A 23,952-nucleotide genomic window follows, 5' to 3' on the forward strand; every position below is an offset into this window, starting at 1 on the left:
AAATATTATTTGTTGAACTATAAGGATTTTTTTGGAGAGAAAAAATATATCATGATCATTTAAATCAGAAGTCTGCAACTATTGGCTCTGGAGCCACGTGTCTCTTTTTCCCCATTTCCAGTGGCTCCATGTGGCTTTGAATTAAAAAAAACAAAAAAAAACAAAAACATTTATCGTTTTAGTAGGCCTGAAGTGTACATTCTCCAGTTGGAAAAATGTGTAGCCTATACACCAAATTAATAAAAAAAATTGTCAACTATAATGCATCACAGCCTACATCAACAATTCATCTCCCTTTCCTTTTGTTTTTGCTAGAGGCTACTCTTAAGTCTCCAGGGGGCTTGCTAAGAATGCCACATCCAAAAAGAGATAGATATCAGAGGAAGATACAGTACTGAATAGCTGTGGCTCCAGAAAGACTTTTTATTTTTTATTTTTGGTCAAAAATGTCTCTTCTGTCTGTAAACATCACAGACAGATGAACAAATCTGAAAACTATTCATGGCACCCCAGACACAGAACCAGCGTTACTGGCCAAGTACATCTACACATACTTATTAGACAGCAGTTTTAAATACCTTATTCTGACCGGTCAATTATAACATTTTAATGTCTATTAACTGCTATGGATGCAATTCTGATCGTGGATTCTGAAGGAACAATAAAATAATTTTTAAATCCGTAAGATCATTTTTTAAATATTTTTTTGTATTAAATTATTGGTAAGTACAGTAACTGTGTAATAAATAATAATAATGTACAGTGAGCAGATCATTGTTGAAAAATAAACCTCTATACATTTCCCTTATTTGTCAATTTATATGCAAGGTCAACAACTAAGTAAATGTAAGTTGTTTTAGGGGTGCCTCCAAAATTAGCACACTAATGATATAAAATCAGGTAATTTTCTTTCTAACCAAAGAGCAAAAACATGAGCTACAACTTGAATCTTTATTTGTTAATAACTTAGAAAAGAAAGTGGAAATCAAATATAAAACTTTTACAAATTTACAATAATTCAAGCTTTCCAGTATTCAGTGTCAGACAGCCACAGCAGCCACTCATTAAAACCTTAAAATTAACATTAAACAAAAAAAATCATGCAGGACTGATTAGTAAACCCACTCCCCAATGCTGCAAATGAGTCTTTCTTCCATGTACCCTATATGTCAAGGCCACTGACTGTTTGTTCATAATGTGTTTTTTGTTCATCACATCTTCTCTTCAAGTGTTTCTCAGTCATTCTTAGCTTTTTGTTCTTTGCGTCTCTGTCTCGCCTCAGACACGATTTTGAGCAGCGACAGCAGAATAGGCACACACATGGGCAGGAAGAGAGGTATGTAAATGGCAAACTTCTGGTCATCAGGGAAGTAGAGGAGGTGGAGGAGTGAAGGGTCAAAGAAGGCTCTCTCTGATGCCAAGATGGCCTCTTTACTGTACTGTAGTGCAAAGCCGAGGTTCCCGGCCTCCAGCTCGGCCACAGCCAGCTGCAAAGACGTGACGGCACTGGACACCTGAATGACAACGACAACAATCACAGGTTGAATACAACTGATGCAATTACAGGAAAGAGAGAAGTATAATTAACAACTTTGTACACTGATCATAATTTTTCATTCATTCATTCATTCAGCTGACATTGTGTTCATACTAAAAGATGTGTGCTTGGTATCATACAAAGGCTTGGAGTCATTGAGAGGCCTGTGCTCTTTCTTAATAGACATACTGTCTCTCTTCTGGACAGTAGATGAAGCTGTCTTCTCCTTTCAGATAAAAAAGGGAACAATTTGATAGTGTTGCTATGGCAGCTGAGGTCGGAGAGGTATTTGTCTTGTCTCTCTGAACATAGAAGGTGTAACTGTAATCTGGTCTGGATAACACTAACCCTGAGCTAGTGGGACTAAAGGGTTCTGAGCTGTGGTCTCAGACCTTGTGCATTCACAATTCCCGTGTTTGGATTTGCAAACCAACAGGCTAATTCTATATGCCACAGATGTTTTGGGTCTGACCTCATTTTGGCACAGGTTCATCATGACCTTATCTGTGAATGTTTGAAGACTATTCCAGAGGATCGAAACCCCAGAATTGAAGGGAACTGCCAAGCGTGTACTGATTATTCCTTCATTCTCCTTGGCCAGGTATTATTAAACCAGTTTCAGCGTAGGACATGCTGTGTACTTTCTCCTTTTGATGTATGGGCAAAAAGATAAAATCTATGACAGTACACATGCCGGCCGCAACCTTTTTGGAAGGTATGACAGGCATCAAACTAGAAATTAGACACTATTAAAAAACAAAAACAAACACACAAAAAACAATAAAATTCATCTGCTTGAATATGAAATATCTTTATACTGTATTGAACTGAATATAGGACAAAAGGTTTTTTAAAAATCATTGCATTCTGTTTTTATTACATTTTACATGTCACATCTATATTGGAATCAGGGTTGTACATCCACACTTGATTTTTAAAAGTGAAATTTTTGAGAGTGATTAGATTGAATGTTTTTTTTTACATTAAGTACATAAAAATATGTGGACAGGAGTGTCCATATTTTTGCAAGAATGTGCTTTATGTATACTCAAACATGTACAAAAAAATCATCTGAATTTCAACTGCACATTACAGTGCAACTTGACTTGCGTACGCGTCTTACCTGTTGAGCGATGTTGTCATTGATAACAATGTTTCCTATCTGGTCCAGCAGCTGTGCCAGTGAGGTGATGGTGGTGGTTGCTGTTGCAATATTTTCCACACTCCGACTCCACATGAGACGGTCCAGCTCCCAGTCAGCTAGTCCTGCACTGCTGCATGGTGCCACCACGAAACCAGGGGGAGGGGTGGATGACTGCACACCCAGCAAAAGGCTAACGGGAGACCGTACAGGATAGTTACCTTGTGTCAAAAGGAAAGTCAATACCTGCCTTGTACTGTAGGCGTCCACTCACCGAAGCTGAGCGAGGAAGACTCCCATGACTTTGGCCATGTTGATGTTAATGTCAACAGGAAACACAGCCTCCGGTCCGTAGAAACCATTTACATTATAGACCTTCAAAAACATGGATAAAGAACCCAGTATATTAAGAGTGGAAAATCACTGCACGGCAAACAAGAAAGCCCTAGGCAATAAAGCCCTAGTATCAGCAACAGACACTTCATTAATATCAATAACAAAATTATTCAATAAAATGTTCAATAGTTTCACTTAAATGCAAACAACGAATACACCCTGCTGATTAACAGCTTTTATACCCCTTGATAATGTAACGTGCTGCTAGTGACAAACAAACAGCCTTTTAACAGGTTTGTTGTTTAGATGCATCACTGACACAAGTAACAGACTACTAAATTAATAGGCTACTAATTTGATAATCTATTCAAATCGCTTTGAGTGAGTATTTCTGTCTTCTTTAGTCCTCTTTGACAGTTAACTGAATATCTCCGGTTCTGGACAAAACAAGACACTTGAGCACATAATCCTTAGCTTTGGAAAATGGTGATCAACATTTTTCACAATTTTCCGAAATTTTATGGACCAAACAACCAATCTCTGATGGCTGACAAATTAATCAATAATGAAAATAATAGTCGGTAAAAATACGTCACTGAAGATTATCAATAACTATCAATAGAGTGAAATTAAACATTTTATCGTATTTTTTGGTATATCACCCAGCCCTATAACAAGTTCTGATTAATATATGGCATATTCACTTCTAATAAGCTACAACCATCAGACTAGACTACTGTCCGTGAGTGTTGTACATAAATCTTACCATAATTCCACCCCACCGTGGAGAGTGAAACGCATTAGAAAGCACTTCCTGCTTCTTGTGGTCATGAATGTGTAGGGGTGAGTGGTGGGCATCCGGGACATACAGGAGAAAATTCAACACAGGATTGGAAGATGCAGCGTTTGAGCCTGGAAATCAAATGCAAAATAAAAAAACAAGTTATACACATGCAAACAAACAAGAACAAACTACATCATATTTCTACACAGTGTGTGCTTTGTTTTACCCAGTCTGGCCTCCACAGGGTTGATGACATGTGCAAGGCTGTCAGAGTTGAGTATGTAGGCGCTGCGGCTGCTGTCAAAGCGCGGGTTGACACCAAGCATGGCATAATACAGCGTCTATAAGGAAATAACAGTGTTTACTTCGCTAATGAAATGGACAAGAAATGCCATTTTATTTCTTGACTAAACTGTGACGACAACATAAATGAAAGAAACATTGACAACAAAAATGACAACAAAATCTATGCTCTGACAAATAAAGATGAGATAAAATAGTTGTCTCTGCTTGGGTGGACAACCTGAGTTAGATCACAGTAATCAGCCATTTCAGAGCACTAATAAATCAAACTAATGAAACTACCTGATAAATTTGAGACTAAAACAAAAAACTAAAATTATGACTAAAACTGAAGCTTAGCTCCGCTGACTTTATCTTGACTAAAAAAAAAACACACACACTACCTGAGAGTCGATGCTGAAGTTAGCTAAAGGAGCCAGTTTTGTAAGCAAAGGTTGGATGTAGGTCTGAACAGCACCCTCTATGTCCCAGTGCAGCCGGTGTGACTTCGGGTCTGGGTTCAACAGACTGAATGTGATCTCATAACCTAAAGAGAAGAGAACAGAGGAACGGTGTTCACAGAGATGAAGTATTTACTAACAGGAACAGAAACTGTTTTCTATGACGGTGCTGAAACAAAGAACAACCTGGGCTGGATTTAAAAGCTCTCATGCTGTCAGCAATGCTCCCTTTGTTGCCGGGGCTGAGACGGACTCTGTCGCTGAGAGCAGCCGTGATGTCTGTGTGGCTGAAAGACATCACCTGCAAGACCTGCTTGATGCGAGGCTCCAGGTGAGCCAGCAGTTGCTCTAGCGTCCTGCCCACTCTCATCTGGGTGCCAATACGCAGCAGGGCTGTGCGTCGCTGACCGATGTACACGTCTACATCCTGTGAGACATGAAGGTACAGGTGGGTAAACAAACAAGCAAAATATCATGCATTTTTATATTACACTAATTTTTATCATATGAACACATGAACACACTAATGATAAACTAAAAACAGAATAGGAAGGGGTTGATAGTAGCCAAACAATACTCTTTAGAGCTAAATATAAAAAAAAAAAAATCAAAACATTGAGGACTTGTACCTCAGGCAGCAGTGAAGATGACTCTGGGATCACATACACAACCAAAGAGCCACATGGACTCTCACTGAGCAGGTGCAGAGAAAGGTCTGCCTCTAAATAACAAGAAGAGAGACACAGAGAAATTACTAACTGTGGTCTCACTGAGATAACAAAATGTTAGCATGTGATGACATCTGACCTGCAGCAGTGGGCTGGTTGAGGGCGTCCTCCTCCATGATGGTAGCTGTGCGGTACCTTGTCTCATACCTGTACCTCAAAGCTGTGTCCTCTGCAAACAAAAGAATTTAAGATGAGAATGACCCGACAGTCTTCATATTTTGTTACTATAAGATCACAAGAACGTGGCATCGATAAATCACCATCTATTATGTGTTCCTCATCCTGTGTCTGCGTCAGTGGGACCTTCTTCTGCTGTTCTGGCGTCACAGTTCCACGTGCAAACACAACCTCCACATCAGCACTCAACTGAAGCTACAAAAAGAAGAGAAATAAGGATAGGAACATTTTTAAAAAGGTACTTGTGTTACACATGGAGGATGAAATGGAGCACAAAATGAGGAGATGTTAGTAACAGTAAGAAGCACAAACTAACCTGCAGGTTAGCTAACTCTTTTATCTGACTGACAGGTAACCAGGCGCGGTACGTTTCAGTTGTTCGCCACCACAGAGGGACTCCCACGATGATGACCACTGCTGCTATGGACAGAGCAGCCAGCTGGCCACGTCTACGCTCTGAGAGACACATACAGAGACAGTAGGACACATGAGCCTCTGAGCATTACTGTTAATCAGAGCCCACACTTGTGGGTCTATACTATGAATTAACTATTTACTATAATCAAATTGAAAAACACAAACAGAACAACTTGAATTAAGAAAAATGATCATTTATACATAAAATGCTGCCTTTTAAAATAAAAAGTAAGAAAAACACAATCTGCATTACACTCAAAAAAGGTGCTTTCAAAGTGGGAGGCAGGACGCCAAACAGTTTCAGATGAGGCTCAGTGAATGGACATGAAAAAAAAAAATGACAGTGTTATTACATTAGTTATCAGTAGGAGATCATAGAGAATAGTTTAAATACATGTGATCTGGTTAAAGAGATAGTTCACACATACAGTCAGTGTGCAACATTAATGTTTTATTTATTTTAGTTGCCTGGTGAGGCAAGTGGGTCAGAAATCTACTCGCCCAGTCAATTTTTACTTGCTTCTATACAAATTATTTTTATTATTAGGCCTAACAGTTATGAAATAACAGCTAAGACTAAATTTAACTGTCATGTTTAATCTCAGTATTGGTGAATTCTGCTATTTTTCCCAGAGTTATCAACTAATAAATACCTTTGGACAGGCCTTTTTATGCATTTGGTGTAGTCTGAGGTTATATCACACAGTAATATGAAGCTATGATTTTGAGTGTCTATGGAATCAAATACCATAATCGTGATCCCATTGACATCCAGGAATTGTGCCAAACTGCGAAAGTAGTGCAAAAATAATAAAGTAGTGCATTATTCCATGCTATGTCTGAGGGGAAGTCCACGGTCTCAGTCACTGAAACCCCCTGAGACAACTCTGTTACTGGTATAGACCGATCTAGCTGTGCTAGGGCAATATTGGCCAATCAGTTATACCTGTCTGGTTATACTATACATACAGATTTTGTCAGCCGTCAGGTATTTTTTTATAAGACTGTGGTTGCTGCCCTGTATTGCCTCAGGTTGTTAGGTCATTGTGGGCAATTGAGCAAATGGAGTGTTTAAGCCAAAAATGGATTTTAGATTTATTTATGTATTTATTTATGTATTTCTTTATTTATTTGGTCAATGTGATACCTTAATTTGTCACTAGATAAAACGAGAACAGAAATTCTTGTCTTGTTATTTTATGACAATGCAAAATTACATGTACCAAGACATGAGGATTTTATCCATATTGTTTACACCCAAAGTGCCCTACAACACCTACTCACCTCACAGGACACCATTGTTTAAATAATATTATTACATTACATAGATCTGTTGATTCCACAAAAGACTAGGCTGGATGCCTCACATAATCGAGACTTTAATAAAATATTACGATGCAAACATGCATGGTTTTATAGAGATACAGAGCTAATTCATTGATCAACATCCAGTAAACGGCAGCAAGTTCTAGTTTAGTTTTTAAAGCTAAGGGACTACAAGGGGGAAACGTTCCAGCCTCTAATGCTGTAGTTCTAGTTGGAATAAAAATAATTAAATAATGAAAATATAAGACATAAGGTGACAAAACAGCTGGTGTAGAGGGCATCATCACTGCTGCTACTGCTGGTGCGGCTAGCTAACTGTTAGCTGTTAGCTTTAGAGGATGTTACCATGGAGAAAACAGCGGCCTTGTGCTAAGGCTGCTACAACAGCCGTAATTACACGTTGTTGTTCCAGCAAACGGTTATAAGTGTAAAAGTGAATTACTTTTTGTAGACAATTGGTATAGAATTCAGATTATGACTGTACTCACCCACTTCCGTGGTAGCCATGTCTGTCAATGAGCTGAATTAGGTGCGTTTGTTTTACAAAACAAACAAGTCAGAGGTCACATGACTGACATTAAACGAAATCAGGGCGATTAATACAGCTCGCTGTAAAACAGCAGCGAGTCGTGATCGAGATACATAGCACAGCTTGATTAAATATAAACAAATGCTGTAATGTATACCTGTCAGTCCGTCCCTAACCCGCGAAGGCCGGACAGAAGGCAGTGAGTTTGTTTGAGACGTAATGAGGGGCAGTAATCGTCGGCCCCTCCGGTGAAAATATCAAACGCACCTATGAACGCTTTAGTGTTTATCTAGAAGGGAACCAAAGATTTGTGAAATTCTCGCGAGAGTTGTACGCCTTATTTCTTCATCTTTTGCATTTTGCACAAACTTTGTGTTTTATAATGTGACAACGCTGCGAATCCGAATAGGCTTAAGGACAGGAAATTTGGCTGGAGTTAGGGAGGACCACGCTTTTTCTTTTAAAAATAATTTGCAATCTCGCGAGTTCTTTCGCGGGTTTGGGGTTCCTTTATAGGCATGACCGTAATCTCTGAAACTAACGCCCTCGTTTCATCTAGTTTAGTGATGAAACCCAGAGGCTCTCAATTTTCTCTCAGCCAAGGACACTGAATGAGAAATATTCTTCCTCATGTTCCTTGGAATAATTTGATATAGCCTAAGAATATAAACTATATTTTAAAACATATACTAGACAGAAATGATTTTCAGTGTAGCTTTCATACACCAAGTTCCTAGAGAAATTAAGTCCCTTTCAAGCCGTGATTTAGTCAGATTAACATGTTCACAAAAATACTGTAATACTGGTTGTCAAAGCTAATATTTAGCTAGCTAGAAGCACATTGGCTGCATGAATAGGCAGTGGGGAGAGTTAGGCTTTCAACACTTTATAATGTGATGCAAGAAGGGTGTTGCATGACTGTTCAAGTGTCAGAGGTGCAGAATAAAACAGCATCCAAAGAGAAGTCATCCAAAGAATCATGATTTACCCTTTAAAATTTGCTTGATAAAAAATAAATTATCCTCTAAAAAGAATATAAAAAGAATAAGCAGAAGCATTTTTTCCACAGGCAGATGACAAAACTTAATAGGAGGTATTACCTCTAATTTCCATTATTTGTTTAGCTTCATGAGTTGCGTAATTCTCCTTTTGTTTAAAGATTTTAATCACTTATATAGATTTTATTTGCATTTTTATCTACACATGTGTTGTTAACTAGCTTTAATGTATTGACGTATATTAATGTAATTTTAAGTAAACTGACTCCATTAATGTTTATTCATGTAATGTTTTTTGTTGTGTCTGTTGGGTGCCATTGTGTCAGCTGATGAGGATAAACAAATCAGAAGAATAGTGGCACAAATGTCACACAAAGAGATCTCTCCTAGTTTTTAATGTTTATTTTATTTTTCTCCACTATTTGACACACCAAGTGCTTCAAGAACAATATTAACATCACAAACATCACAGTATTCCAACACAGCAGTGACTGGTTCCCCCGCTGCTAACCCCACATGTATTGGTCCACGTTTATAGATACCATCTCCTCTTCCTGTGGGGGGGTGGGTATGCTGGGGGAATCAGGAGGGGGGGATGACACACAAGCATCACATAATATCGACACCTTCACACAACTGAATACATTAACTACTGTATGTGATTTAAAGCTAATGTTATACTGAGAATAGACACACAAGATGTTTCTCTGATTAGTGGTGGTAAGAAGCGTGAGAGAACAGAAAGGTTAAGAGGAATCCTGGTGTGTTGTGGTCTACTGACCTCTGCTGGAGCTGTCTGAAAAGTACAACAAGTACACTCCACACTGTTGGACAGTCGCTCAACTCAACCTAAAAAAGTCCTTTAACGGACGTACTGATGCCTCTAATACTCGGTTGGTCCCGCTGTCAGGGAGGATGTTAGTATAGCATGTTCAGAATGAGCCAACACTGCATTCTGACAGAAGCGAAACACCGACACACACATGCTGATCTGGCCTGCTCGGGAGTGGCTCAACATTTACCATGTGGGGCACAAAGCACTGGGAGTGGAGACATGAATTGAATACTGACTGATTATCTTGAGCTACTGTTAAAATTTTGTTAAAAGCCTCAAACCTCCCATCTCTGAGCCCAATAAGTGTTATAAACACATAAAATACAGTAGTTTTCCACTTCAGTTTTAAATTGTCTCAACTGATTTTGATTTGTTTGATTAAATAGAAAAAAACAAGCCTGTTCCCTTTAGTAATGTAGTTTCACATTATGTTTTTAAATACACATATCTAATAATGTAATTTTAATAACTCTGACAACTCTAAAGTACAGTAGACAGCGCAGGCCCGTGATTGATGGAGAAGTGAGGGGGAATAGCAGAGCAGATATAAGACTACAATTAGACCACAGCTCAGTGTGGTAGTTGCATGTTTAGTAGGCATGATTTGCCACGTAGAGAGACTGTCCGGCAGCGCCACCAGTTCCAGAGGACTCGTACTTGCCAAGTGCAGCCAGACCGTTTGCCTGAAGGGGAGACAAAAAAAGTTGTATAAACAATAATACACAAAGAATTATTTGATTAATAATATAACTGACCAAAAATAAATATCAGAAACTTGTCTCATGCATATTTCAATATTTTATTCAATCATAATCCTGAAAAATAGACACATAAAGCAAATTAGAAAAATGATAGTGGTGGAATATTTTTAAATGTGTCTAATTTCAACCCTATTTTAAAGACTCCATTTGTCAGATCCCTGATGAGAAAAATACTGGACCTCAAATTCAAAAGGAGCTTTGATGCATATTAATTTAATCACTAATCCCAGTCAAACTTTCCCCTGAAACTGACAATCAGTATTTTTACATAAGTGTTTGGCTTAAAACTTAACCAGACTACAACTTTACACGATATTCTTAAAGTGACAATTAAAATTTAAATCAGAGCGTAAAATCACTCCCAAGATTGTGATAACAGTTTTAATCTGATGGCTAAGGTCTCTAAGCACTGAGGGCAGTTTTCCTCTTTCTGCAGTGGGTTCTAGTTTTTCCCTTGTTTAACTTTGAACAGTTTTAAGCCATTCAAACATTATTGTCAGTGAGACAAACTGACAGACAGGCAGTTCAAGTATCATTTTACTGTGTGGAGATGCATCTGATGTCTGACCTCAGCACGTTTGATGAATTCCTCGGTGGCGGCCTTCTCGTTGTTCAGCTCTCCTCTCCATGCGTTCAGGGCAGAGGCCTGCAGAGCACGGCCGTAGGAGAAAGTCAGGGCCCAGGGCTTGGCGAGCGGACAGTTATTAATGGCATTAAGGTTCACACTGGCCTCTTCTTCGGACTGGCCACCTGACAAGAATGTCACTCCTGAGGAAAAAAACAAAACAGAAACAAGCATGTGCACACGTTATTGATCTACTTAAACCTGTTTTCATAGAGCACTGAAGACTTTCAAAATCATGAATGGAAATGGAATCTGGCTTACTCAATCTAATCTCTGAAGAAAATAATTAATTTGGCAATGTATGATAAGACATTCCAAGGTAATGTTTTATTTTACGTGTACATAAATTCATAAAAATGTCAAAATATTTTTTTAGGTAAGGGGCTGGAGTCTATCCCAGCTGACACTGGGCAAGAGGCGGGGTTCACCCTGGACAAATCAAACAAACAATGTAAACACCCAGAAACTTAAAATGGTAGCAGGTTATTTTAATAAAATCAAAATGATCTACTTTTTATAGATGATTAAAGTGCTGGATTGAGGTCATTAAAGGACCAGAATTTGATTACAGGCTGCTAATTGAATAGGTGTGCTCTATGGCGTTCCTGTGTCTACATCTCTGCCTGGCTTGATCTGCTCTATGCAGCCTGATGTGGCTTCCATCAAAAATAGACTAACTGCATATTTTAAGCAGAACAGAGTGGAGAGCTGCTTCTAAAAGGCAGTGCAGCGCAATAAGCTTTGGCGGCTGCATCAAAGCAATGCCCAGTGGCATGATGGATTAATAATCTCAAATCCTGACGTCTCTCTATTTTGCCTAAAATCAGCATGGAATTACATCATTATTCCAGCAACTACATGGAAATTATTCATAAGTAATAGACCTGTAAAATAAAGTATTTATAAAGCGATTGTATGGGACCAAGTATATTTTTAGAATTATATATTTAAAATATAGTGAGTTATTTGTTTACTGAACATATTCCTTGTAAAGTACACGGATATCATAAGGATCCTGCTCAGTTTTGTCACTCATATTTATCTGTCTCTGACCTGTGACGGCAGGAGGCACAGTGCGGCGCAGGGCGGTGACAGTAGCCATGGCGATCTCCTCGCTGCTGTACTTGTTGGGGCAGGAGTGTCCAGCTGTGACCATGTTGGGTTTCAGCAGTGTTCCTTCCAGGTACACATGGTGGTCTGACAGAGCCTTGTACACTGCAGCTAGGACCTGGCAGCAGGAGACAGACATGTCCAATGTCAACCAACTGTGAGAGTGCTGTCACTAACGTGGTAAAATATACACTTTTCAGGATGTATACAGTGGTTTGTGCTGTGGAAGTTCACCTTCTCAGTGACGTACTGGCAGCGCTTCAGGTCATGGTCTCCATCGGGAAGAATCTCAGGCTCCACAATAGGAACAATACCATTCTAGGAGACATTAGTTTAAGGTTATAAGTTAAATGCAAACCCTCATATTGTTACAGATACACCATATGAGTTTGTTACAACTCCCAATAGTGTCCTCAAATCCTCATTAATCTCATACCAACCTGCTGACAGATGCTAGCATATCGTGCCAGAACATTAGCATTCTCAAAGATGGCCAGTTCAGATGGTGTGGTCTCGCTGATCTTCAGCACACAGCGCCACTTGGCAAAGTCTGCACCATCCTTCTTGTACTGCGCACAGCGCTCAGAAAGCCCATCCAGACCTACACTCCCACACACACACACACACACCCATCCATCAGTAACACAGCAGGGGGCTGCAATGTTTGTGAGGTTTTGAGCATGTGTGCCTAATGCGTCTTACCCTGAGTAGTGGTCTCTCCATTTGTTCCAGCGAGGGGTACTACACCTTTGTCCACCTGTAAAGAAGGAAACAGAAAAGGTTTAAATGTTGCACATGTGATATTACATTTTAAAGTCCTTCACATTCTCAAGTGCACAAATTTTGCTTCTGTATAGTGACATTCTTTCTACATTACTTAGAACCGTCATTCTCAACCACCAGGCCATGGTCCACTGGAGGGCCTCAGATCACCATCTAATGGGCCCCGGAGGCAGCTGTACGGCCACGGTACAGTTAGACTAAAGATTTTCTTTTTTAGTGGGCAATTTGCAAAACTACTTACTCTCTTGCTTACTTGGTGTGTCTGCTTTCAACCAGTTTTTTAGTTATTTGCTTTAGTGTTGCTCCTCTTAAAATTCTCAAAGAATAAATAACTGCTTCTTGGGAAAGTGGCTGTGGTGTACTACCAGGTAATAATTGCTCCAGTCCAAAATGGGCTGTGTACTGAAAATGGTATCCAGACCTTTGGCAGGAGAAGGAGGCACATAAAAAGTGTTATAAGGAACTGCATTTCAATTTTCCAAGAGTACTCTCTCCAAATTAATGGTCTTGTGGTTCTGCATGGATTATTACTCAGGTCCTTCCATATTTCTGGTCTTGAAAACCCTTTCATCCAGTTTCTCCTCTCAACCTGATCTGCTGTTATGGTGGGTGGATCTGTGTATATCTAAGCATGCTAACAACAAGTCTGTGTTTCCATATACAGCATAAGAGCTTTTCTAGTTTAACCAGCCAAGCAAATGATGACTGTGTTTTTTTGTCTGCTAAACTGAAATACTTAGCTTCAGTATAATATCAACACTGTGTCTTTGGAGACACTCAGAGCCAAAGCAAACAGCCACCAAATAAGGGTGAGCCTCAAAGACTCTTGTCTTGTGTCCTAAGACAGTAGTTTTCAATCTGGGGTCTGGAGACCAACAGAGGTCCTTGAGCAAGAGGAGGAATAAAATATTAAAAATTTTATCACATTTTGGAAACTGGAACAACAAAAGATGAAGTAAGGATTATTTCCATTGTCGATTAAACTGTTCATTATTTTCTCAATTAAACAATCAAATTTTTGTACTGTAAAACATTGGAAAATGGTGAAAATGTCGATAAGCGTTTCCCAAAGCCCAAGCTGACATTTTCAAATGTCTTGTTTTGTCCATCTAAATGTGACTGAAGTGGTTAGCTGCAACACTGAGAACAGTGTACCTTGATGCCGACAACAATGCCGCGGTCTTTGATGAGCTTGGCAAAGGAAGTGCCATCATCTGTGTTCTGGTAGAGTGTTTCATGGAAGAAGATGACCCCTCCGATACAGCTGTCAATGCGCCTGTCGGCTGTGAAGAGCAGCTGGCGGTAGCGACGCCTGTTCTCCTCTGTGTTCTCCACCCCAATGGGGTTCAGACGCTTCGCCATGCTGCCTGTAGACAACATGCACATCCAGGGCTATTTAATCAATGGCAGCTCAGTTGTAAATTAGCTTTTTAGTGGAGAGGAAATAAACATCTGTCTAAGGCATAAGAACCTAAAATACAGGTGAAAATCAGTGGCAACTGCCAGCTGGTTCTGGTAAAATAAATGCCAAAGAGGTGATCACCAAGGAACGTTAGGTCAGTAACTTCCAATAGCTCATTTTTTCTCTTTCTTCTTTTACTTTTATCATTTCCCTGTCTTTCAGTCTGCTATTTCAATCTCTTTTGTCAGTTGTTATCAAAAGATGCAAGTGACAGGAATAGGCTAAATAATAAGTCAGAATCTGTATACCAGTAGTTCAATAGACATTTTATGACCCATTTTGGTCAAGCAAATCCTACATAAAAATATAAACATAAGAATGGTCAGTTTTTAGGTTTATGTGGTGTATCTCCATGGCACAAATGCACACACACCACACTTATGCCTATGTAGGCAGTTTCATTGATTATAATGGAGTGGTAGAGTTGCAGCAGCCAGTCCACTAATGGTCCTAGTTCAATGTTAATATAAGGTTTGTAACAGTTATTCGGACGCCTGTAAAGCAGAATGATATCAACACTCGTGGAATGCTTCTATCCAATCAAATCATTTGGTTGGAACTAACTGTTGCACAAAAAGGTTGAAAGGAAATACAGTTGTCAAAAGCATCCAAAATGACAGATAATACAGCACTGATGAATTTATGATATGTAACTGATCACTATGTGCTGTGATATGTGTAAAATATTTTATAAGCAATGCATTCATGAAGCCACTCAGGGTCATATTATACAAGTTCTTTCTTTAATTGGGTCTAGCTTTCCATCTAATTATATTTTTTCTTTATTATGTAAAATATCAATGATGTAACACATGCATACCGGTGGACTCATCAGCCGCAAGGATGCCTTTTCCTGGCGCTACTATCCTCTGAGCAATGTCCTGCAGCTCCTTCTTCTGCTCAGGAGTCAGTGCGGGGTACTGGTGAGTCATGGTGGCTGAAAGACAGAGAGAAACCCATTGAGAGGTCACATTGTTTTATGGTATGTCGACCTGGATGACTGCCCAGCACTGGCCCCATTTTTTTTGTCCTTCTATTGTCTACAACAAGGCTACCTTGCTGCAGCACTAAAGCTCCTCTCAGAGAGGGCAAGAGGATGGATGAAAATGACAAAACTCCTACAAGATGGCACTTGAAATCACACAATACAAAAACCCTGCTTGTGTGCGAGAGATGTGTAAAACCAATGACTGTGTGCAGAATGTGCTTCCTGCTTCCTGAGAGAAAAGAAAACACAAATAGATGCATTTGTTCAGTAAAATGGGCTATTGTGTGACTGCCATCTAGAATCCAAACAAAGCCTTATCATTGACATTCATACCATCTGGGACTGAATATGACTGTATTAACTCAAAGGAACAACGTGCTAACTCGCACGCACACGCGTCAAACCAGATTATTTTGTTCCCTATTCCCTTCTTCACTCTGCCGTAAATAAGCAGTTACATAACCCCTCCCCTCCCCACCTCATCCCAACGACAGAAGACAGAGAGAGAGCCATTATGTAACAGGGCTCCTATATACTCTGCTGCCAGTCCTCATTATAGGTGCAGGACTGGATGCAGCACGGATCGTTTCTCTCTCCTCAGCAGCACTACTCCTGTTGTCCTCTAATGTCATTATATCACTCTTTGTGCACTGCACGTACACGTCTTTGGTTTTCTTTGCCTTGATTAATACAAGTTTTTATCACCTCATCTAATGTCCTTCAAACATCCTGCGGTGCTAAAAGAGGCATGCTCTCTGAGTAAAAATGATATCCACAAGATGAACATGCATCGGATTTGTAAATTCCCATTTTCACACAACCCAGAAATACATCACTCCCACTAATGCCAGGGAACACGCTGTGACTTCCCTCTCTGGTCAACTGTATTGGTTGCCAAGCCACCCCCATCAAGCAACGTCACTGGCTATAGCTTCATTTACCATGTACACCAGCAGGTGCCACGATACTGGCTCAGCTATAGAGAAATCTGTTTCATGGGTGTAAGCAACTCCGTTAGTGATAAATACAGAGGATAGCTCCAGTCAGCTGTGTATGGAGGAGTGTGATGCACAGAAAAGAGAGCTAGACCGAGACAGCTATTTTTTACTATAAAAATTCAACTACAATGAATGTACACTAGAGAAAGCAATTCCTGAGGAAACTGGAGTATGATTGCTTGATCTTGAAAATCTTATAAACTGCACTGCTGTCTTTAAAAGCAGAATAATAATACTATTACTAACCTAAATTGCTGGCTTTTATTTGTATGTATGAGCTGATGGAGCTTGCAGGGTCAGAAAATTGGGAAAGGGTCTATTTAGTATGACTGGGATTGAAAAGTTGAATTTTAATGAAATACAAAATATAATGATATGAAAAAAATGGAACATTATGGTGTGAATGGATTTTCTAGCTTAAAGTATGAATGAGCAGATAAAAGTTGAAAAGAATATTAATAGTTGGAAACGTGTCAAAGGGATGATCAGTGCCAAATGTATTGTAAGGAAGATGAATTGCATTGCTTCATTACTGGCTAAGAGTGAAACTGCATACCTGGCCAAACTTTGTACAAAGAAGTAAATGAAATGCATATAAATAGTAGGAGAAGTGGGAAAGGGACAAATTAGTATGAATGGGATTTAACATTTGAATGGGAAACTGTGGGCTGTGAGCTATACTGCATAGCAGGCTTAACTTTGTATGGGTAACTAGCTGACAGATAAGACACACAGGAAAAAGGACTAATAATAATAATAGGCCAATGACTAGTTTTGACTAAACTAAGCATGAACTATCATTTACGGATAAACTGTATTTTATTAAAACAAAGAGGGAAATCTTATTGTGAGGACAATGGAAGTTATTTCATGTGACACCAAAAATGTAATAATAATAGGGGGATTTAGCATAGTTAAACAATAAACTCATATGGCTACTGCGTTCCAAACTGAGTCTGGTGTGTTGTGGTAGGACACTGCCTGCCATACTCTATATCCTCTGTGTTAATCCTCAGCTTAAACCTGTGAGATAACAACCTTTAGAGCACACACGCAGGCCTTGCGATGAAAACGGTATGCACTTATCACAACACAACTGTTTAGCACATCTCAGAACTAATAGCTAAATTCTACATGCAGGTGAAATTAAAGAGGCCAGGCCTGCAGAGTACACTATGTCCCCTGTGGGGATGAGTCAGACCACGTAGGACAAACTGCATGCAGACCTGTCTGGTGAATAAGAGAGGGAATTTATATTTGATAAAATCAGGGCACAGGCATGATGTTTGTGTGTGCACAGCCTTGCTTCACTGTTAGCCAGACAAAACTCATGCTCAGCAAATACCTTGCTATCTTTTGTGAAGAACCTGCATACTTCAACAATAGATTTCCATTGCCTTTGGGTCCAGTGTGGTTGGGTCTCTGCTGATAAACATTGCAAAATAACTTGTAAAGCAATATGACATCTAAATTTCACGCAATGTTGAGTCAACCACAAAGTGAGATTACCAAACATGTGACCCTTTAGCCAAAGAAATGTTCTACAACAAAAATGGCAATGACGCCTGAGAATGTTCCTGATCACATCTTTTATCTGCTTAAGGCCTAAAAAGAGGACCTTGAAGGACAAAGCCCTTCTGTGTGCATGTGATCTGCCTCTGACATATGATCAGCATGCAGCAGGTTTGGCAACATACTGTTTAACATGTACACAAAAATCTAGAAATTTAGGCAATGCACCTTTCCATTTCTGAACAGATTCTGTCATTTAGTGGGCAAATCAATCCAGTGAATAAACGACATAAACAAGATGGCATAAGCAAAAATTTGATATTGTAGCAGCTATTATGATGAAATTTTTTTTATATAACTGAATGTCTTTCTTTTTTGACAGTCTCAGGTCTCAGAATCAAAGAAGAACAATTTATTTATTGAATCATTATTGTGTAGCAATATTCACCAATCACCTAGGGTCAACTCCACCACAGAGGAAGCCCTTCTACCTCCTAAGACACTGTCAACACTGCAGTCTTTACCAGGAAGAGAAGAGATTGTATTTGTCAGTACTGGTGTTATTGTAGCAGCAACAGTGATGGTCAGGTGTGTACACTGTCTGTCCAAATTAACATCGCTATTGAGTGGGCATAAACAAGGCAATAGCATGATTATTTCAAATGGGAATTATGACAGACACAAGTCAGTGTTACTCAACATCAGAATTTTCCAGTGACAACAGTTATCCACAAACCCAGGAGACACTTTATGTGTCTCCAGGAAACACTCACCATCCATAGGGAACTTTAGAACATGAAGCTCCAGTGTGCTGCACTCTCAATAATTACCACCTGCTGCAGGCACTGCCACCACAGACGTGACTAACTATAATAAGAGAATACATTGTACTGCAAGAGAGGGGCCTCCTTTAATGAAACTAGTTAGCTTTCTTCAACAACTGATTGATTGATTGCTGTATTCTGAAGTGGCCAACAAAGAGAAGTTTAATTGCTTCATAGAACATACAATAAACAAACCGGTTTAAGGTTTTTTAAATCCTGCATGCCCTGAAAATTAATCAATTCTTCATCACCATTAGCCACTCCAATCTGGTGACAGATTTGAAAGGCCTGGTGGGAACACTGTACAGTGAAACTGTCTGGTCAGCCTCATTTTGTTAACAAAATAGAGGATTTCTATCATATTACACTTATTATTCATTAGTCTGAACACAGTTTTCTCACATGACTGATGAAGCCAATCTCATCCAGAATAGTCTTTGGATGGTCTATTTATTGTAGAGATGGGAATAATACAATCCAATATTAGTATCAGATGCCGATACTGACATAAATCACTTATAAGTTCCACACATCAGTCCAAATCCTACAGTCTTATGTATAAATATTGAGCTAAGCAACATGAGATAGGAAACAATTTTCACATCATCTCTATACTGACATGAACAAACACATTACAAACACTAACAAAAAGGAACATTTGCATTTTAACTACTCAGTAAAGGACCAGACCAAGATCCAACGAAGTGCCTTCACACTTCAGCACTATGCTCCTCTGACACTTACAGTAAGTGCTTTAACACAAACATTTGCATGTTGGATGAAAACAAAACTGCAAATTATTAGATGCGTGATGACGATGAGTTTAGTTTTAAGTCCTGCTCATGATCAGAACTGTGTCCATAGTAACAGCCTGTACTTCATAGCAACAGTATTCTGTTGTACATAGCAGGGGCCTGCTGCACAGAAATAACAGACCTTTGAATGTCGTAACTGACCATCAGAAATGAGTATTTAACAAAGCTGTGAAAAAAATTAAAATATAATGCATGCATTTCATGTTATGTTCTGAGATTAAACAAAATGTTCTGACTGGCTGCATTTTGAAAACCCCCGCTTTAAAGTAACTACTGCCTTCTTCTTCGACTTCTGACTGCTCCCAATAGGGGTCGCCACAGTGGATCATCTGCTTGCTGGCAGAACGAGCCCCACCCAACCTGATGTGGATCCATATGTTTGATTTGGCTTAGGCTTTTCCCAGTGACTGGATACAGCGTCTTGCCCAAGGACACTTCAACATGTGGCCAAGCGGAGGTGGGGATCAGACCACCAACCTGCGATTTGCAGACATCACACTCTACGAGCTGAGCCGTAGCCACCCCCATTAAAGGAGCAACTGTATATCTTATTGTTATTATTGCAGCATGATATTCATAGAAATCAGTCATTATTCTATGCAACTGTATAGGCTGACACAATATATTATACAGGTTCCAATATATGAATTCTTGGTAGCCTCTTAATCTCTAAAGATAATGAGAAGAATAAATTTCCACCTGCTCAAGGGCACTTCAGCAGTACAATTACTGAAATGCAGAACCATCTTCCTTATCTGCAGAAACGCACTCTGCTGCACAAAAATGTCACTTTGACATGATTTGATGTAACAACCTTCTGATGCTGCTATCACACACTACCATTGGTGACAGGCTTTATCTTCCAGACAGTGCTGTACAGTGTGCAGGGGTTCTTCTGATGAAGGCCATGACTGAATGATTTGACAAGTACAGCTTTTCTAATGCACTTCACAATGACAGTCAGCATATTTTTGGAGTGGTCATATATATATATATATATATATATATATATATATATATATATATATATATATATATATATATATATATATATATATATATGTATGTATGTATGTATAAAGCTATTTTGGAAACCTTTCATTTAAAATGAGGCAGTCGTGACAGGATGAAATTTGACAAATGTGCAAGAGGTGTGAGGTGAGACTAATATTTTGTTGTCTCAACTGTTTTTCTATCAGTGTTCCTCTGTGATTCTTATTTCAGCCTGTTGCACATTGGTCGGCCTCAACAAGATACACATCATTTCTGCACTGCGACATGAAGATGCAACAGCCAACTCCCATTTGTGGCGTCATGCAGGACCACTCAAAAAGGTGATCAATGTACTGTATGTTATATAATACGAACATTTAACAGTCAAATGCAGTGCACAGCAATCATAATGACCACATAATATCACTCAGTTTAGATTTACCACTGTGATACAATTATTTCCAGTTTTAATTGGACACTAGTTAAAGCAAAACCCATTTTCAACTAAGCCATCATGTATCTGTTTCATCTATAGACAGCATGATTAAACCAGACTGCACACTGTGTTCTTCACGCTACAGCAGTCAATCAATTCTCCTCTGCTGAAAACTGATGCTACTTTGGCTCACTTACCCAGCCAGGATACAGTTAGACATCAAAAATACATAATCATCAAACTCAAAGCAAATGTACATCTACATCTATAGCAACCATGCTGCAGCTAGTCTTTTTTAAAGCACTGCTGCAAATGTTTAACTAGAATATATTTGAAGCTTGCATACTATATTGCCTAGTAAGAAGCAGGATAGGGGTGTATTGTTGCTTTGTATCATTGTGACCTCCTGCAGGTTTACCCACCTTGCTATTTCCTCTACATTGCAAGCTGTGTGAGCTTTAAGGAGGTGAAACGGCTTCTGCAGGGACAGCAGCACTAGTCAACAGTAAAAAGCCGGCTTGATGTGCTGCATTTTGTTACCAGACGGGCTGCTGGCCTTGGCACTGATGCACGTCCCTGTGTTTGGGCTGTTTCTATCTTCAGGCCTTGATCCAGCAGTGCTAGCAGGAGCACTGTTTCCCATGCAGCGCTCCGATACAAGAGCCTATGACAGATGTCAAGGCTGAATGCATTGCAGTTCAGAGAAAGGTTGACATTGGTGAAAATGTATAGGTGACATTTCCCTCTTACACACTAGTAAACTGAACTAAATGTTCATTTTGCATGACAAATAGGATACATTTTGTTTGCCACAGCACACAGAGAAGGAAAGCAGGTGGTTTAAAATTAAAGGAACAAGAAAAAACAAGATTACATGAGCTTAAATGATTAGTCACATAATAAATTAGTCTACTGAAAGAAAATTAATAAACTGGGTTGAATGATGTCTACTGAATTGGCATATGACAATGTCCAAAGTAAAATGTCAGAATAATTAAGTTCATTAAGGCCCTAAATTTTAGCTGAATTACTCCTTGAGCTTAAATTGCACATTTAACAACTCAGTAGTTGTTAGTTGCTGTTAGACATCATCCATCAGCCCAACCCGACCACAAATGATTATAATAACCAATTAATTTTCTTTTTCTTTTGTAAAAATGCAAAACCTTCACTGCTTCAAGTCTTTCACATGTGATTATTTTCTGATATTATGTACCTCAGTGGTTCTCAAACTTTGTATGGCACGTCCCACTTCTGAAGCCCCACACCCCCACAATATCATTATAATATTATTAATATTATAATGAGGGAAGCAATTAATTAAACAAGCTCCAAGTTGAATTTTGACATCAGCATAATAGCACCAGTGAACATTTTATTTCCCATACATGAATCATACTCATTCAACTCGATGCACTCCATATTTTTCCCCTGGTCAGCCACGCCCCCCTGCAGTGGCTCTACGGCCCACCAGTAGGGCCCGCCCCACAGTTTATGACCCACTGCTGCATCCAAAATGATCAATCGCACAAAAAAGAAATAAATTATAATAAAAAATAATCAGCAGATTAATTGACAATGAAAATAACTGTTAGGCTTGTTTCAGCTCTAATAAACTATCATTTGGACTCCAACTTATGCAGATATATTCTATCTCAGCCTATGAATAATTTGGTCTATAAAATATTAAAAAAAAAAAAAAAAGCTAATTAAAATGCTCGTCACATCTTCTCAATTTCCAAACCAACATATCAAAATTGCTTGTTTAGTATTATCAAGAATCAGGTGTGGGTATTTACTTTTATTTCCTGACCAATGATTGATAAATAAATAATTTCAGCTTTACGGAGAACGTTAACTCAATTTAAATAAATGCATCAAATATTTAGTGCTATGCTTATAAAGTATAAGATACGTTTTTAACATTAACAACACACTTTGTACGTAGCTTCTCCTCCTCCTCCGCCCCTCCTCCCATCACATCAGAGAGGTCTACGTGCTCACAGGCACAGACAGACACCGACAGGACACTCTCTCACTGCTGCCATCACGATTACTAACCACAGATCACTCTAATTAAACATTAGAAATTAACATTTTGTGTCGATTTAAGGTGAAAGTAGATGCAACAGGCTCTTCTGTGTCCACTTTCATCCCTGAAGGTCACCCTTTTTACGCCCTTCCTGTGGCGTATTTCGATGCTGGTCTGAAAGACGCAACTTTAAACACATATTGATAAAGAGGAGGGAGACTTTAACAGCTTTCTATCAACGCACGCGACGACACAAGAGTTAATTAACAGTTAATAACGGTCACTGTCATTTGAAGCTAACTAGACCGGAAGATGAAGTTAGCTTGCAGCATCACAGCCCCATCATAATCATTATTATCATTATTTGTATCTATCTGTAATCAATAATCCATGAAGAGTGCGTGGTATTGATGAATGAGGACTGATTCTTACCTGCTGGTGGGTGTCTGAGTGCACAGAGGGCAGGTGAGGAGCTGGCTGCTGCTGCTGAGGATGAGAATGATGCGGGCTGGAGGAGTCTCCTGTTTCACTGCTGCAGCGCAACGTGACCCTTTACAAAACTCCCGAGCCGGGGGCGGAGTCACACCACTTTGTCACGTGACCTAACGACGCTGAGAGCTACGGCGCAGGCGCGGGATGATGTCATGTAGCCCTGAGCATGCGGCATGATTGTGCATCTTTGTGAGAAGCAAGAAAAGATGTGAAAAGTTTTTAATTGACTGTAGTTTTTGTCAGCCTGTAGCCTAATAAAATAAAAAAAGAAAAACATCTAATTGATTATTCTATAGTACCAGGTCTCTAAGTAAACCCTCAAAACTATATGCAAATGACCGGATTTTTTAAAGATACCTACCTTTAACTGTTGATTTTTAATGTAAGGTGCTAAAAATCAAACCCTCTTTCTGTGCCTTTAAAAAGGAAGCAGAAGCCTATATCAAGACTTTACATACCTCAAGTAATAGAAAAGCTGTGAAAACCCTAAGATTGTGCTCCAAATTTAACATTCTGTTATAATGTTAATTTGTTTTTGATACAATTTTATTGCATATATTTTATTTATTT

The 23,952-nt window shown here is 39.1% G+C and overlaps 2 protein-coding genes across 2 annotated transcripts; both read right to left on the reverse strand.

Annotated features, from left to right (window-relative positions):
• Positions 1-937: 937 nt before the first annotated feature.
• On the reverse strand, positions 938-7,826 carry pigs (phosphatidylinositol glycan anchor biosynthesis, class S). Its single transcript, XM_084731223.1, has 12 exons — positions 7,678-7,826; positions 5,763-5,902; positions 5,530-5,641; positions 5,349-5,438; positions 5,171-5,262; positions 4,728-4,968; positions 4,485-4,627; positions 4,025-4,139; positions 3,781-3,926; positions 2,953-3,053; positions 2,661-2,871; positions 938-1,514 (listed from the first exon to the last, which is right to left on the reverse strand). Exons 1-12 carry the CDS (start codon positions 7,694-7,696, stop codon positions 1,236-1,238), a joined length of 1,689 nt encoding a protein of 562 aa, XP_084587349.1. The 5' UTR covers positions 7,697-7,826; the 3' UTR covers positions 938-1,235.
• Positions 7,827-9,103: 1,277 nt separating this feature from the next.
• aldocb (aldolase C, fructose-bisphosphate, b) lies at positions 9,104-23,474 on the reverse strand. Its single transcript, XM_084731224.1, has 9 exons — positions 23,323-23,474; positions 15,113-15,229; positions 13,986-14,197; positions 12,750-12,804; positions 12,488-12,648; positions 12,282-12,365; positions 11,991-12,165; positions 10,881-11,080; positions 9,104-10,234 (listed from the first exon to the last, which is right to left on the reverse strand). The coding sequence occupies exons 2-9, from the start codon at positions 15,222-15,224 to the stop codon at positions 10,142-10,144; spliced, it is 1,092 nt and encodes a 363-aa protein (XP_084587350.1). The 5' UTR covers positions 15,225-15,229; positions 23,323-23,474; the 3' UTR covers positions 9,104-10,141.
• Positions 23,475-23,952: the final 478 nt, after the last annotated feature.

The sequence above is a fragment of the Lutjanus erythropterus genome, chromosome 11 (genome assembly GCF_056507025.1).
Source record: "Lutjanus erythropterus isolate fLutEry1 chromosome 11, fLutEry1.hap2, whole genome shotgun sequence".
Lineage (NCBI taxonomy): Eukaryota > Metazoa > Chordata > Actinopteri > Lutjaniformes > Lutjanidae > Lutjanus > Lutjanus erythropterus.